The sequence below is a fragment of the Grammomys surdaster genome, unplaced genomic scaffold (assembly GCF_004785775.1).
Source record: "Grammomys surdaster isolate TR1022 unplaced genomic scaffold, NIH_TR_1.0 126313, whole genome shotgun sequence".
Lineage (NCBI taxonomy): Eukaryota > Metazoa > Chordata > Mammalia > Rodentia > Muridae > Grammomys > Grammomys surdaster.
The window spans coordinates 1,844,976-1,861,259 of record NW_021621113.1 but is presented as its reverse complement, the minus strand read 5'-3'; the positions used below and the strand labels follow the sequence as shown (position 1 = coordinate 1,861,259).

At 50.8% G+C, this 16,284-nt stretch overlaps 1 protein-coding gene across 1 annotated transcript in view; it reads right to left on the bottom strand.

Moving 5' to 3' along the window:
- The window catches only part of Phc2 (polyhomeotic homolog 2), a 47,772-nt gene extending 31,708 nt beyond the window's left edge, over positions 1 to 16,064 (bottom strand). Inside the window, exons 1-6 of the mRNA XM_028759831.1 lie at positions 15,879 to 16,064; positions 12,746 to 12,904; positions 11,800 to 11,877; positions 11,163 to 11,327; positions 9,546 to 9,632; positions 8,337 to 8,637 (exon numbers count right to left, since the gene is read on the bottom strand). Of these exons, the coding sequence (XP_028615664.1) occupies positions 8,337 to 8,637; positions 9,546 to 9,632; positions 11,163 to 11,327; positions 11,800 to 11,877; positions 12,746 to 12,904; positions 15,879 to 16,049 (961 nt within the window). The 5' untranslated portion in view covers positions 16,050 to 16,064. The remainder of the gene's footprint in view (positions 1 to 8,336; positions 8,638 to 9,545; positions 9,633 to 11,162; positions 11,328 to 11,799; positions 11,878 to 12,745; positions 12,905 to 15,878) is intronic.
- Between the last annotated feature and the right edge of the window lie 220 nt (positions 16,065 to 16,284).

The window sequence follows — 16,284 nt, the reverse complement described above, 5'->3', positions numbered from 1 at the left end:
GGGAAGGAGACTGCTGGCTTCCTGGCCCCTGGCCCGTGAGTCACCGCCTACGCTTGCTCCAAACTGTGGCACTTCTGTGAAACCACAATTGTTACAGGACAAATGATGCCATATCTGCCCAAGCCAGGGAAAAGCTCCTAAGGGTGAGAGAGCCCATAGATCAAAGCAGGAAAGGCATTTTGGGGAAGTGTTTGTCATTAATCTTTTGAGGTTAATAAAAAGCGAAGACCACGGTTTAACTGCAGTATTATCCTGGGTCAGAAATCCTTTTGTTCAGCATATTGCAGTAGCTTTCTACTTAGTCTTCCTGATTCTGGTTTCTTCCTGCTGTAATCCATCTTATGGACAGAGTTCTAATGAATCGCCCCAGTGCACAGATACAACCCCTGACTAAGAAGCAGCAAGGGCTCCCCTTTGTCCAGTTGTCCAAAGCCCTGCCATTCAATATCTCTTCATAGCATAAACTAATGTTTTATTTTTAATTATTTATCTGGCCAAGTAAGCTTTGCTGTTTCCTTTACAGCACTGCTGCCCTTGGGTCCAGGTCACGGACTGAATGCTGGTCCTCTGGGTTGCACCATTGCCAGGATCCTTCCTTTCTCTGAACTGCCACTGAGCATGCTCTGTAGTCTCCAAGAAGCAGTATGTTGATTGTTGGGGGATGGGGTGGATCTGAGTGCCAGCTCTGCCACTTAGCAGCTGTGTGACACTGGTTAGCTCTGGATCTCTGGGCCTCCATCTATAGGCATGATGCCCATGCCATAGTTATTTCAGTAAACCACTAATCTCCTTGGTGGGCAGAATTTATGCCACCCACTTGTTTCCTCTAAAACTACTTGAATATAGTAGATGCTCAATTAGTAATGATCACTGACTGGATGACAATGTACCTCATTGGGCTCCATTTCTGGGATCTGTTTCTCACACAAAACTTCTTCTCTCTAGGCCCAAATGTGGCTGACAGGTATGACCTTTCAGACTAGTTTGCTCTGTCCTGGAAGCCCTGTCCCATCCTTGCCCTTTACCTTCTTAGACTAGCCTTCAGCAACCTTAATTGACTTTACATGTGCCATGAAGTGGTATGTCGTGTGTGCCTTTGGGGCTGGAATGTGCTCCTTCTGGTCCAGTGGCCTCTGGTTTCAGGGTTTGGGATCAGGCTTTCATTCTGTTTTCTCCATTTGTCAGAACCCATAGTTACTGGTGTTTTCTTAGTTGCTTCTGTCATATCCACTGTGAGGTAACAGTGGCTTGCTTAAATATGCATGCCATTGATCTGTAAACATTGATCGTCTTCCTCCACATCAGCATCTTCTAATTAGGATGCACCTCGATGCGGTATCAGTTGACTGACAGTGTTTCTTTCTCAGAGTCAATGAAGGTGCAGCTTACAAACACAGGGGTCTTCAGTGAAATCGAATTTTGGGAAATACTTTTCTATACACATGCCCTCATCTTTCTAGCCAGAGGAAATGTTTTTTTGAGTTGAAGGCATACATTACTATTAACTGAAAAGACATGCATCTGTTTAATTTAAAAGATGAGTTTCTTTGTCCTTCTGAACAGTCCGACAGAATACTCTCCTCCTTTACAGGTTCTCAGAGACTGCCAACCAAAGCAAGATCAGTTTACTCTCGCTCTTTAAGATTCTCCCAAGACAATAGGGAGGCACCGAAGAGGGCTTTTACCACTGAAGCCATGACACCAGAAGAAACCATGCCCTATTCCCTACAGCCAGGATGGGGCTCACTTGTGAACTACAAAGCCCAGAAATCTCTGAATCTGTCTTATTTCTTCCTAAGGACCGTCTGGAAATCCACTGCTTGTGAGAAACTCAGTGCACTGGCTCCACAAGACATCAATCAGAGCTCTGCAAGGTCTCACCAACACTTCCCATTATGGTGTGGGGTGGTGGTGCAGGTGATTGAGAAGGACACACAACCAAGGAGCAGTAAGAGGCACTGAGGCTTACAAACAGGCTTGCCACCTAACTGACACTTTTTGGTGAGCCCCATGAGTCATAGTGTTTTGTGAACAACCATCTGACAAGACCAGCAAACGCTCTTTACTGGACTCCATTTTGGGGACCACATACTTATCTATAGTAGGTGTTCAGGAAATGCCTGCTCAGTGAATAGATGTCGGAAGTTTATGCTATCTTTCTAAATCTTGAAATGCAGTGGTTACTAAAGAGAAATATTGTTTCTCCCCTATGAGCATCCTACCTTGATCATGTGATTTCATAATCTAGTTTTGGACACCTAGAAAAGCATGGGCAGATGCCAGCCTGCAGGCTGGAGTGGGAAACTTCTTGAACAGTGAACTGTCTCTTGCATATTTGCAGCCTTGAGATCAACAGACACCTATTATTGACAAATCTTAGCAAGAGATACAACCAGGGACGAGTGGACATGCCAGTGACCCCTCGCAGGTAGCCCTTCTGCTTAGGAGACCGTACTCCCCTTGGCACTACCAACACACTGCTTTGGGAGCGGTGAATTGGCCTTCTTGGAGTCCAAGGAGGCAATGCAAGGTTAGGGGAAAGGCCAGGAAGCTGAACATTGCCAGGATCTGATCATCAGAGGTCCTACCCGCTTGTGGAGCAGAACTCTCTGAAGCCAGATCAGATGGCCGACAGAGGCTCTCGTGTGGTTTAGTGAGCGTGAATATGAAGAACACACGCATGAGGACTCAACTTTGGAGGGACACTTCCAAAGGCGGCTTCCCCAAAGATAGGTTTAGCCCAGTCAGCCTTCAAAAGTCAATGGCAAGAGGATTAGCATTGGGAAGCAGGGTGGCATCAGGCACACACTTGGGGACTGCCAGGTGCTCACTCTGCACTGCTGAAGCCCAGGGTGTCTGTGGGAAGAGGCCTAGGAAGAGAAGATGCTCTCAGCATGGGTCTAATCAGGACAGCACTTCCCAGGGATTGGTCCTCTCTTGAGATGCCTGTGTGACTCAGCTTTCAGGGAATGGCTGGGACTGAAGCCCTTCTCTGCATGAGTAGACAGGAACAGTCTTTTTAGATGGACTTTAAGCAATCCATGAATTTCCAATGATGAGTTCCCTCCAGGCTTGGGTAGCAGCAGCTTTTGAAGAAAGGAGAATGAAGAAAAATTCCCCACAAGAAGTAACTGGGTATAAAAACAGGGTGGCCACAAAGGGATACTTCTTTTGGTGGGCCTCATGTCCTTAGGCCTCTTTGGCAGTCATAAGGTAAGACCACCAAATGTCCTGTGTACAAGTCTCCTTGCTAAACAGCTTGGAGCCTTAGAGGAAAACTAGCATTTTTGTCTTACCCTACCCTTGGCAGAAGCTACACTGGTTTGGTGTAGTGGCGGGCACAAGATATGTGTCAAATGAATATTTCTTGAACTGAATGGAACAGTTGAAGACATGGAGAAAATGATTGGGAATGGCAGTTGATTGTTCACTGGATACCACGAGGTCTTCTTTTGTGAGGTGGGATACCCACAGGTGAAAGGAGATACGCACCACAACTGGTTTTCTCTCTTTCTTGGCACAAACATACGGATGTCCACACATATGCAGGCACTGAAGGATCCTGGGTAAATACCCCCCCCCCACTCCACTAATAACTGATGTGTTCTGAGTTTTCTCTGAGCCCAAGAGTCTTCATAATCTAAATCTGGTCCTACAGTAGATAGCTGAAATAACTTTCAAGGCTGGTTCTTTATGATTTTAACATCAAAATCGCTGGCAATTTCGATCTGCAGCTGGATAGCAGGTTCACCTGCATTCTTAGCTGTTTATTGTCGTTTTTCCCCTGGTGAAATTGTGAGCCATTAATTTAGCAGCTGCTTTGGGAGGAAGACACACAGTACTCAAGAATCCTTGAACCTGAAAGCATCACTAAGCCCAGCCTATGACAGATGGAACTCTCTGCACTCTGACACAAATCCACTCTGTGATAAAATAGCTCCAAGGCAGGCCTGCCCATCAGAAGATTCCCCCTCAGAGCCAAGACTTGAGGCGGTTGAGAAAACTGAACAAAGACCTGGCATCTGGAGGTACATCTGAATGAAAGGGGCCAGGATCTTCAGAGACTCTACAACTCCCTTTTACAACAGCTCACTCTTCTTGGTCAGCACCTGCCTCCTCACCATTAGGCCTGAGTGTTACCCAGAGCCCAGACTTTATCACCCAGACTGATAAGTCAAAGGACCAAGCCTCCTAGCTGGAGCCATGGTCAGGTTGCCTTAGGTCTTGGCTGCCCTAGAGGCCAGGCCCCAAGAGACCCTTCTGTCTGTCCCTTCTGCCTTCCATGCTCCAATTCCCTTTGCCCTAAAAAAGGGCAAGGCCAGACCCTTTGCCTTCTCTTCCAGGGCCCAACATCTTAGGCTCTGCTCTCCTGCCCTGCCTCCCCTCCCCCCATCCACACTCTCTCAGGGCATAAGGGACCTTTTCTATTTGCACAGCCTAAAGAAGCTGGTTGCCAAGGTGACAGGAGCAGGAACAGCAGGGAGCTTGCCATGGGGGAGGGGCTTTGCCCCCAAACAGCTGTCAGTGGGAGCGGTCCCAGCTGGGGCAGGAGGGCTTGCCTCTCTGGAGGAAACACCCCCAGGGAAGACACATTCCTCTTTGCTACTCAGACTCTGCCCCCCCACAAGTCTCAACTGCCTACCTTCCTTCTGTGGCAGCCAGCCAGCTTTAAAAAATGCTCCAGTAACAAAACAGACTCTCCTCCAGTGCACAGGGCTCTCTCACAAGCACAAGCATGCCTGCTCGGCTCTCCCGCCGCCTTCGCCCCTTCCTCATTGACACACAGTGGGTTGGCTGGGCAGAAGGCCAGCCGGCACCTCTGCGCCCGAGGAACTGTGCAGTCTGACAGGTGCTGCTTTGCTCTATCCCCCACCCCCCATCAGGTTGAAAGAATTATTTCAGTCTTTTTGTTCCACAGGCCCAGAGAGGCCCAGTGGCTCCTAAGCCTCCCCCAGCTGCCTTCCTTTTGGGAGGTGGGAGTCAGGAGTGGAGAGGCTTATGGAGGGGTGGGAGTGGGAGAGAAAGGAAGAATGGGCCAGACAGTGGGAGGCAGGAACAATGCCAAGCCCACTGATCTGTGTCTCTGGGGAGAGGGTCTTTGTATTCCTCAGCACACAGCTGCTCCACGGAAAGTTCTGTGGGGCCACCGGTCATCCGCATCACACTCACACTGTCAGGCTCAGATCACACCTAGGCCCGGCCCTCAAGCCTGCCACTCACTGCTGTTGACCTTTGGGGCGAGGGGGCAGGCGGGTCAAGAGCAGAGAGTGGTAGCCATTTGGATCTGCAAATCAACAAACAGCCTTAGTTAGAACCCCCAGGCTCTTTGAGCTTTCGGTTGGGAAGAGGAGAGGCTCCAAGTCACAGTAAGAACTGGGAGTGGCTCTTGGACTGACTGAGGGTGCAGAGCTGAGGAAATGAGGTGTGGAGCTGAATCCAGCCCCTCACTGACTCCCTGTGACTCTCACGGCTGCATGATGTCAGTACTTGGGGAGATCTCCCAATTGTCAAACAGAGAAAGGGCTCTCTCAGAGAAAGACGTGGCATGCACAGACCGCACTCTCTCCAGCGGACAGACTGGCCGTGGGTATCTTTCCTCTCTCTGTCTAGCTTCTTGGAGCTCACAGAGATGCCAGCAGCCTCGGGAGCCACGCAAGACCTGCTTTGTTTTGTTTCAAAATCCTTAGAATTTGGGGCTGGTTTTGATCTAGAGAGAAGCTACACTTTGGTCTGGGCAGGAATGGGATTCCCAAGGTCCTGGGTTCTGAAATTGCTCCAGCTATGGAACCTAGAAATGGGGCTTTCAACCTTCACCTCAAGGCCTGGGGACCCTTTGTGGAAAAGGAGTTAGAAAGACTGTTAGAGCCAGAGGTGATACATAACGCCAAGGAAACAGTGTTTTCCAGACACAACAGGGCTGATGCATATATGAACACAGAGACTGTGGCAGCACACACAAGGCCTGTTAGTGATGAGAGGGGCAAGCAGACACAGGTTCCCAGCCCTAACCAAGATGCTATGAGCAACTGATACCCACTGGCAAAGGAAACACCAGTTTTCTCCAATGGTGTCTCACTGGTATATCAACCACACTTTAGGATAGGTCCCATACCCAAGAGTAACTGGCCAACACAAAACAAAGGCAATGTTAGTTTTGTAGAAATTTTATCTGGTTTTGTTTGTTTGGGCATTTTTGTCTTATTGGTTTTGGCTTATATGATTTCCATTTTTGATGTGTATTTCTTGGTTTTTGTTCTTGTTTGCTTGTGTGTGTGTTTTGTGTGGTTTTTTTTTTTTTAAGAGGGAGAAGTTTGGGTGGTTGAGGATGGGGAAGGTCTGTCTGTTAGGAATTGGGGGAGGGGAAAGATAATCAATATATTTTATGATTTTTTTCAGCAAAAAACTTTAAATGTTATTGAATCAAAAGAAGAGGAGGAGAAGGAAAAGGGAGGAGGAAGAGGAGGAGGGGGGAAGAGAAAGAAAAGGAGGAAGAAGAGGAGGTGGGGGAAGGAGGAGGAAGAAAAGAAGGAGGAAGGAGAAAGGAGGAAGAGGAGGAGGAAGAGGAGGAGGAGGAAGAAGAGGAAGAGGAGGAAGAGGAAGAGGAGGAGGAGGAAGAGGAGGAAGAAGAAGAGGAAGAGGAGGAGGAGGAGGAAGAGGAAGAGGAGAAGGAGGAAGAGGAAGAGGAGAAGGAGGAAGAGGAGGAGGAGGAAGAAGAGGAGCTTTGGAGCCACAGTTCCAGCCTAATGTTCTCATCGCTTGTGACTCCCCTAAGTCTGGCTGTCCAGTCTCAGTTTCTTTTTCCACCAAAGAACACAGCTGGAGCAGTCTCTAAAAATAGCAATGCTAGGCAGGTGGAAGACTGGGAACCTTGGACCCCTGCAGGGGGGTTCCCTCCTCAGCTCAGGTAGGACCTATGCAAGGCGGTTAACCTGTCATTTGTCCTGGGTGATTTCCGAAGTCTCCAAAAGGTAAAGAAATGACTTGTATTCATGTGCCTGACCCGTGCTTCCTTGCGCCTACCTGGGGTGGCCATCCCTACTTGGTCTGACGGGCTACTACTGCTCATTCTTCAAGACTCAGGTACCAGCTGCGTGCGTTGGCACATACCTGTACCCCAGTATTCATGAAGCTGATACAAGAAGATGAGGAGTTCCAGGCTGGCCTGGGCTACATAAAAAGACTCAGGTGCTGCATCCTCTGAGAGACAGCACCGCAGAACCAGCTGCCTGGCACTGAGTTGGCCATCTGTGCCTGCCACACCTACAACGGATTTTATTTTAACTGTATACTCTCTTAGGTTAGAAATCCATACTTTGACTTTTTTTTTTTTTAAAAACCTTTTGGTGACAGTGGGCATCAAAACCAGGGCTTCACATATTCTAGGTAAGTATTATATCACCATGTTACGCCCCAGCCCGACCACCTTGGTTTTGATCTAGTGACAGATTCTGAAGAAAACTTCAAAGACCATGTGGAGTCTATTTGATTCTAGTGGTGTGGGTGAAGACGAGGGTTAGTGGCTTTCTCAAGGGGTTGGCCGCAGGGACTGTCTTTAGTCCAAGCAGGCCAATCCCTGCTATATTTATTTCTGTTGTTGAATTGCTCACTCTTGTCCCTTCGACTAGAAAGTCTGCTTCCAGAGCTCTTGGCAGATTTTCTTACTGACAGCTAGTGCTGAGAGGTTCAGTGGGCAGGGCTGGGGGCTGGTCAGAGCCCTGTTTCAACCCTGTTTGCAGAATGTGCCCTGCAAACAATCGGCTATCCCCCCCACCCAATCTTCTATATTTACTCTCAAGAGTGAAAATCCCTGGCAAGCCGTTCCGGGCTCCTGTCCTCCAGGTAAGGTGGTCCTTCCACTCTCCTGAGGGGCTCAGAGCTTGGACACAGAACAGGCCACCCTCCCTGACCTCCCTGGCCTCTGTGTACTCAGAGGAGGCAGAAAGCCTTGCCCACATTAGTTAGCTGAGGTCCGCTGAAGGATGAGAGTCAGCTTCCTGCCCCTCCTCTGCCTGTGGCTCTCACAGGCTCTGGCTGGCCACATCCCTTTCACTAACTTTGGGAATCCCCAAAATAGTCCAACTACCAGTCTCCACCCGTTCAGGGCTGAGGCTGTGGCAGGCTCCCAGAGCTGGGGCTGTGTCAGTAAAAAGGCTTATCCGTGAGGATGTGGTTTCCTTCCTTAAAGTCAGACTAAGTATGAACAGGAGCCTGGAGTTGGCAAACACCCCAGGATTGGGAGAGGACAGGGAGACGCCGGTGTCCTAATGCACACACGGGAAGGAAGGTTTGGAAGGTTCTCTTTCCACAACCCAGATTTCACCGTGTTGGGACCTTACCTGGTGCAATGAGTGGGTGAGTAGCCACAGCAGGAACTGCTCGGCCAGGCCCGGGCCGGCCCTCCACGTTGCTGTTGCCGTCTCCTGTCTTGAGTGGCTCTGGTACATTGTCAGTCACGCTAGGCTTGGCACCCGCAGGGGAACCCTGAGCCATGGTCCTGCCCTGTGGTGGGGCAGGCAGAGGCTGGCTACTGCTGGGTGTGGATTTCAGGGCCAAGCTGGGCAGGACAGGCTGGGTGGGGGGAGGGCCCGAGGCTGCTGCTGCTGGTGTCTGCTGTGTTCGAAGTGTCAGGTTCTGTACCTGAAAAAGAGGGGCCTGTGAGAATCCAGAGAATGCAGGCCGGAGCAGCAGCAACATACACCTGAGAGGAAGTTAGGGCAGATCCAGGACTACAGACATGAAATGGGTTCTAAAGGGAGAGAGCGAGAGAAAGAGACAGAGAGAGAAAAGAGATGGCAGAAAGAGAGACACATGGGGTGAGTAGTTAGGGGCTGAGAGAGAAGCCAGGAGTGGGCGGAGGTTGTAAAGAACACAGGAAGTATGGTTAGTGATCAGAACTGAATTCTGGGGCTGCCCTGCTGGGGCAGACAGGGGCAGGGAAGCCAGCGCCTTTCTTTCCTTACTCCCACCCCTTTGACACTATCTGGATTCACACATACCGCTAAGGCAAGGCACGGTTTGGAAAAATCCAGGGTAAGAATGACAGGCAAGCATAATAAGATCAGCTTGTCCTGACAATCAGGTTAACACCAGGCATTTCCAAGACAGCGACATGTCTATTCAGCCTGGTTCCTGCTGCTCTCTGCTGGACAAAGGGAGGCAGTGCAGGACTCATAACCTAGTTTCTCCATCCTTGAGCTTGGGTCCCCCTTCTGGAGATGAGGTGGGACGACAAAGAGGTCTGTAATCAGGTTCCCCCAGACTTCTCACACAGAATAGCACCTACATGCTGTAGCAGAAGGCAGGAGTCCAGGACCCAACCTGTTCCTTCTCTCAGTATGCCCCTGCCTCTACTCCCCACCCTTCAGTGCTGGCTCATGGTGCCCTCTACTGCCTACCTATCTTCAGAGGGGCTAAGATAGAGCCAAGAGGTGCTGAGGACAGCTGGATGGGAATTAATGAGCGAGTCCATTTTCTTCCCCGCCAGCATCCCTGCCCCTCTAAGAGCTGCCCACCCCCTTGCCCACCCCCAAGCCCGGGATCCTCACCTGGGCAGGGGTAGGGGGCCGAGCGGGGGAGCCAGTGCCGAGCTCAGGCTGTACAGTAGCGACGGTGGCCGTGGGCGTGAAGATGAGCTGAGGGGACAAAGGAACAGTGCGGCCTAGGCTCCTAGCTACCTGCACCAAGTTACCTGGCTAGGCCTGGAATTGCAGGGAACGAGGTGCCTTTTACCTGCCCAGTGTAGGCTCAGCCACAGGGTAGAGCAGTCTAACCAGGGAATGGATGTGAAGGCAGCTAGGCAAGCAGGACACAAAGCCAAGAAGGCAGGAAGCCCAGGGACACTGAACAGACGTCTTAAAAGGCTTGGGGGTGTGATGAGCCAAGCCAGATAGTTAGGGGATAGCCCTCTGTGAGAGGCTTGTTCTGAGGGACTCTGTCTCCTCAGAATCAGTCACTGTCTCCTCAATCCTGGCGAGGAGGAACCTTGGGCAGCTGGCACGGGCCCATCTTCCAGGTCTGAGATATCTCTGCCCCCAGGGCTAGATCAGAATAAGATTATCTTTCAAAGAGGATTAAATCAGGTATGCACAATGGTCACCTTCTGGTCAAGCTCTGATTCAGCAGGGGTGGGGAGGGGACTCTGGAAGCAGCAATAGCAGAGGAAGGAGATGGCCTGGAGCTACAGAGACTGCATCTCATCTGGAGGGGTGCAGGTAGTGAGCTGGCTGACACCTTGACCTCTGTGTGGCTCTGTCTCCGCAGGCATGTGGATAAGCTGGTGTCTGGGCAGGGAGCCTTCATTTCAGTGCTGGGGCTTCCTGGATCACGCCCTCTGTGTACATTCAGCTCTTAGGGAGCAGCAGATGGGTATCAGGACCCCAGTGGGGGCATAAAGTGAAGTGTGGCTGCCAGTTGGCTTGGGACATGGAAGTCTGTCATATGCTGTCTGAGGCATTGCCTGGGAAGGGGAAAGTACCTGCAGTGACAAGCTCGGAACCAGTAAGAAAAATTAGGGAAGAAGACCAGAACGGCCCTGAGTGTGATGCTCTGGCCATAACAGCAGAGGCAGGGAGGGACTACACTGTCTTCAGAATGGTGTCTTCATGGGTAAAAGAGAAAACTAGCTCTTCAGTATGAGACACATGAGCGAGGACTTGTCAACAGGAGCCCACCACGGTTATGTGGTTGCTTCCCAGTCTGCTGTTCCCAGACCTAAGGACCCCTTAAGGACAGACACAAAGGAGAGATTCCAGGCATGCCAGTGCCAGCTCGGGTATGTTCTGCATGAACGAGCTCACCTGGCCCAGAGTAGAACAGGTCAAGCTGAGAGGACTGTCACGGGAGCCAGCTCATCTCTGTGGAGCAGCTAGCATCCGTCTGCTCACCTCTGAGTTCTAGGTACCATCTGGGCATGCATCCTGCCCTGTCTACCTAATTAACTCTGAGTTGGGGAGGGAAGGGAGGCACTGTGGGTGACTTTCCCTGACTCCATCTTGGACCTGACCCTTCCTGAACCCTACGGCCTCCCACTCAGCCTCTGATCTTCTTCCATCCCCTTCCTCCTGCATCTGGTTCCTAGTGTCCCCTGCTCCTCTCTCCAATCTCCCATCTTTCCTGATTGTGTCCCCGCAGTCCAGGGACACGCCCAGGATGCACATACTCACCATCTGTGCCCTGAGGTACATCTGTGCTTGGCTGGCAGTCAGGGCAGGAGAGGACGAGTTGCCCAAGAGCACGGCCTGCTGGGCAAGGCCCGAGGCAGTGGCTGAATTGACACTCTGTGCCCGGTTGATAAGCTGGGCTGTTGCCGGGGAGGCTGCCAGATTGAGCTGATGAGAGAGACGTGCACATTAGAAAACAGGAGGCTGGTATGAGCAGTGACCCCTGAGGCCGGGGTGAGCAGAGCCCTAGGAGGCTGATGCAAAAGGTGTCCCCTCTATTTTTCCTCCCTCTTCTGTTCTGTGGCCTATGTGGTGTCCCTTAGGTCCATCTCCTGATCTTGGTTCTAGGTGGTTCCTCTAGCTCTACCCCATTGTTGGCTTGGACACACAGCTGCAGGCTGGACCCTATGGTGCAAGCACAGTTAGCAACCGAGCCTCGACGCCAGGAAGATGATGAGGTATTAATATCAAAGCTAGAAAGAGCACGCCCATTTTTTTTTCCTGGCAGGAGCAACTGATTCCAGCTATGACCCTACATGGCTAAGGCTTCCCCTCAGCTGGATCCAGGAATTAGGGAGCATTGTAGGCAAGAGCGGTCCGTGGATATGGACTCCGCCTGCCATTCCCATACCATACTCACTGAAGAAGATTGGGTGGAGGCCTGTGAGGACACACTGCTACCGGAAGTACTTCCTTGTCTGTTGGCCACCAGGCTCGCCTGGAAAAGAACAAACTCTGGTCATTAGTGTCTTCCATCTCAGTGTTTCACAGACCACATTTTTTCCAGGAAGTGCTCTGAACAGTGATCAGGAGAGCAGTCCCTAGGGCCTAATCCCATTTTCCTTTTCCACATGGGCCTGGCCTCCTGCCTCATAGTGGACCAGTAATAACTGAATCTATGCAGGAACCATTGAGAGCCCTGGTACCCTGACAGTTGGCCATCACCACTGCCCAGCAAACAAATCCAGCTCTCTCCAGACCTCTACCCCATCAACTCCACCCATGAGGTCACTGGCACCACATGAGAGCTTTGCACACTGGAATGTCCAACCTGCCCTTCTCCTCTGGCCACTCAGTGTTACTCTGGCAGAGAGAGCTTCCCTGACCACCTGATGTAAGGGCAGCCTCCTGTGGTCCAGCTGGAGCAGTCTGTTTTTTTTTTTCTAGTGAGAATCACAGCATTGATAAAGGGCTTGTTACTTGCTCCAGGGAGGCAGAGTCCACGGTGCATGCTATGCCTGACATCAGCTTCACCCACAGAAGGTGCATAAAACATTGCATCGGGTGAAGGAATGGAATCCATCAGTGAGCGTATGTCTCTCTCGGTGGAAAGAGAGAACATCACCAGTCAGTCTCTAAATGGGCTCGCCCAGCACTTGCTGGGCCAGCAGGTGAGAACCCTGGATATTCCACTCATGAGCAATAGGCCTTGGTATCTGCCTTTCACCTGCTTCTTGGGGGCTTTGTGGGGACCCTGAGCGGAACTGGGGAGGCAAAGGGATAGGACTTGTTTCCTCTCGTATCACTCCCGTATTACAGCATAGATTCAGAAAGAGCCTGGGCGCCAGGGTTAGGCCATCCCTCACCTGCTGCACTGCTGCCAGGCTCTGGAGCTGTGCGCTGCTGAGGTGCTGCTGCTGCAAGGCCGCTGTCTGCAGCATGAGGTGCTGCTGCTGGGCCGCGTACATCTGCTGCAGGTACTGCGCCGCCGTGCTGGGCTGCCTGTGCAGGGCCTGCTGGATCACCTGAGGAGCGTGGGAGAGGGAGCAGGAGTATCGACTGACCACACAATATGTCCTCTGCATCCATGCCTCCTCCACACCAGCTGCCCAGAGAAGGACCCCACGCCACTCCCCAGGCGGCACAGAGAGCCCTCGGCAGAGTTTTATGCCTGCCTGTCTTAATCTGTCAGATGCCTGTCTTCAGCTCCTGCCTAACAGGGTGCTCTGCCTCAGCTGCCTGTACCCCACTCCTCAGCCCACAACTTGGGAAACACAGCCTGTCATGCTAGGCTTGGTAGACACTCCCCCTTACTCTGTACCCTCATATTCAAAGTCACAAGCAGAAGGGGCAGGGAAGAAAAGGTGACTCAGAAGGGTCATTGGGAGCCAGGAAAGTTGACTAACATCAAAGTATCTGCTTCCCTAGAAGGTCAACCTGGAGCTCCCTGAGTCCTGTCATTCCCTTAAGAAGGTCTTTGTGGCCTCTGGGGGGGGCATGGCCATACCACAGAGGAAACATACTGGGTTTAACTCTCCTTTCTCTCATTTCTTTTCTCCTTCTCTTCCTTTTTGTAGGGGCTGTCTCCAAGCAGCCGTCTGTAAACGCTAGTTTTTGTTCCTTGCTCACCATCAGCACAAAAGAGCCAGAAACCTCTTCCCTCCCTTCTTGGGCACCCCTTCCACGTGATGCACAGGCCCTAGCCCTGCTCCCCGATCCCAGTGCAGCCTCTGGTCCCAGGGTTGTCACTGACCAGCAGTGACTGGCAGAGAGTCTCTGGTGAGGATCTCTTCTAAGTGGCTCTAGGGCTCTTGGCTGGGATTTAGGGGTTCAGTTCTAGCAGGTTGATGTCACAGACCTTCCAAGGGCTCTGGTGTCCCCCAGAACCCCATCTCCTATGAGTGCATTTCTGATCCCTCTCTGCTTCAGTGCGTTCTACTCTGAGATCCTGCATAAAAGAATCACATATTTTTCTCTCTCACTGCCTCCTGTTCCACGTGTACTGACTCCCATACTAGGTTCATCTCCTTCAGATTCCTGACAGTGACACCCCAGCAGCCCAGCCAGCAGTGGCAGGGATTCTGTGACTCCTCCACACCAGGGGTGACTTTCTCTGGAGTTGAGAGGAAGCCAGTGGTTCTGTCTGGGTCCTGAATGCAGAGACCCACCAGAGCAGCAACCCTGACAGCCTTTTGAGTGTCAGGGGATGGACACATTCAACTGTGACACTGAAAATCGGAGGTAAAGACTTCAGTGTGAAAGGGCAGCGGAAGAGCCTGCGGTGGGACAGGAAACGCAACTTGATGAAGTGTGAACAGAGATAAATGGAGAGCGACAGGCCAGAGTTTCTGGCCTGGTCTTCAGCAGAGTTTCCCAGGCTTCCCACTCTCTGCGGAGGCCTCTCTCCCCATTCCCTTTTCTGGGCCTAAGACCAATGCAGGATGAGGTCACTTGCCCGGTTTATCCAAACTGTAACAGTTACTTAAAGTAAACATTTCTCAGTAGTGGTTTCTCTCACCTGCCCCATTTACAAGGATGCTCCAATGGATAATAATAACAAATGGTAAGTGCCATCTGCTCGAGGAGAGTCAGGTTCTTCTCTCCCTCTTTACACTGGTAAGCCATTACCTCATCGGAGACTTTGTTTTGTCACATGTGGGCCTGTGCCTAGTGATAGCCACTCTCATCACTGAAGAAGACATACGTGGTTAGCCATGGTGGTTTGTGCCTGTAAGCCTAGCATTGAGAGGTTGAGGCAGGAGGATTGCCATGGATGCCTGGCCAGCCTGTGCTGAACAGTGAGTTCCAGGCCAGTCTGGGATAGAGTGAGATCCTGTCTCACGGTAACAACAGAGATTGCAATGTAAACTGCTTAGCACACTGCCAAGCACACACCATGACAGGTGGCAGCCACATACGGGGACTGTGTCTAACTCCCTGGAGGACCTGACAACCATGACTGGTGGCAGCCATGTACTGGGACTGTGTCTAACTCCCTGGAGGACTTGACAAATAGCAAACTTTAGAGAAGTGATAAAGCTTCAATGACAAAAACTGTCTGGGGCCACTTGTCTTCGAAAGCCTTAAAATTATTTTTACGTGTGCATGTGTATGTATGCACGTACATGTGTATGTGTGAATGTATATGTGTGCACGTGTGTGTGCTTGTCTGCATGTGTATATATGCATGTGCATGTGTGTATATTGTGTACGTGTGCATTTGTGTGTATATGTGTATGAATATTGTTTGTGTATGTATATTATATATGTGTGCATGTATATATTGTGTATGTGTAAGTGTATGTGTGTTATGTATGCGTGCATGTACATGTGTGTATGTGTGCATATTTGTATATATGTGTGCATGTATTGTGTACTATGTATGTGTGCATGTAACGTGTATTGTTTGTATGTGTATTATATATGTGTACATATATGTATTGCGTATGTGTGCGTTTATGTGTGTCGTGTATGTGTGCGCGTACATGTGTGTATGTGTGCATATTTGTATGTGTGTACATGTATTGTACATGTGTGTGTATTGTGTATATGTGTGTGCATGTGCATGTATAGACCAGAGGTCAACGTCAGATGCCATTCTTGATCACTGTTAACCATTCTTTTCTTTTGAGACAGGGTCTCTCACTTCTGGAGCTCATTGACTAGGCTATGTGGCTGAACAATGAGTTCTAAGGATCCACCTGTCTCCACCCTAAAAGCACTGGTGCTACAGGATTTTCTCTGCAGACAGCATCCTCACCATCTATCCCTCAAGGGAGCCAGGGCTTTTCCCATCTAACTTCTGTCTCAGCGTCCTGTGTTGGACCCGTCTGGTACCACTTCCCCTCTTTTAATCACACACAAGTATATACTCACTGGCCCACACTCCCTTTTGCCCATTCTGGAGCTATCCTGTCTATCTCACCAGACCATACCAACACTCCTTCTGGGCAGCCCTGTCAATGCAGGGATAGAATACCAGGCTGATTAGGATCTTACCTGCACAGTCTGCCGGTCAGGAATACCACTGTATACAGAAATCTGGGGTGCAGTGGGGCGGCCACTGCCACCACCGCTGCTGCTGCAGCCACTGCTACTATTAGTCCCGCTGGTGTTCGTGGTGACGCTGGCCCGGCTGGACGTGTGGGGGACTGGCAGTTCATTCTCCATGGCCTATGGAGTGGCACAGTCAGGGCGCTCAGGTGGCAGAAGAGCAGGTAGATGCTAGGAAAGAAGAGAAAAGAAATGAAAAGCTTAGCAAATGTTTGTTATGCGGGCATGAACACTTGGCCCGCCATGTCCCAGCCTTCCGATTCTGTGAATTCTGTCATCTAGGATGGAAAACACTTGGAAAAATTGCGTCAGAAGTAAGCGTATACCCTTGTTGTTGTTGCTGTTGTTTCCC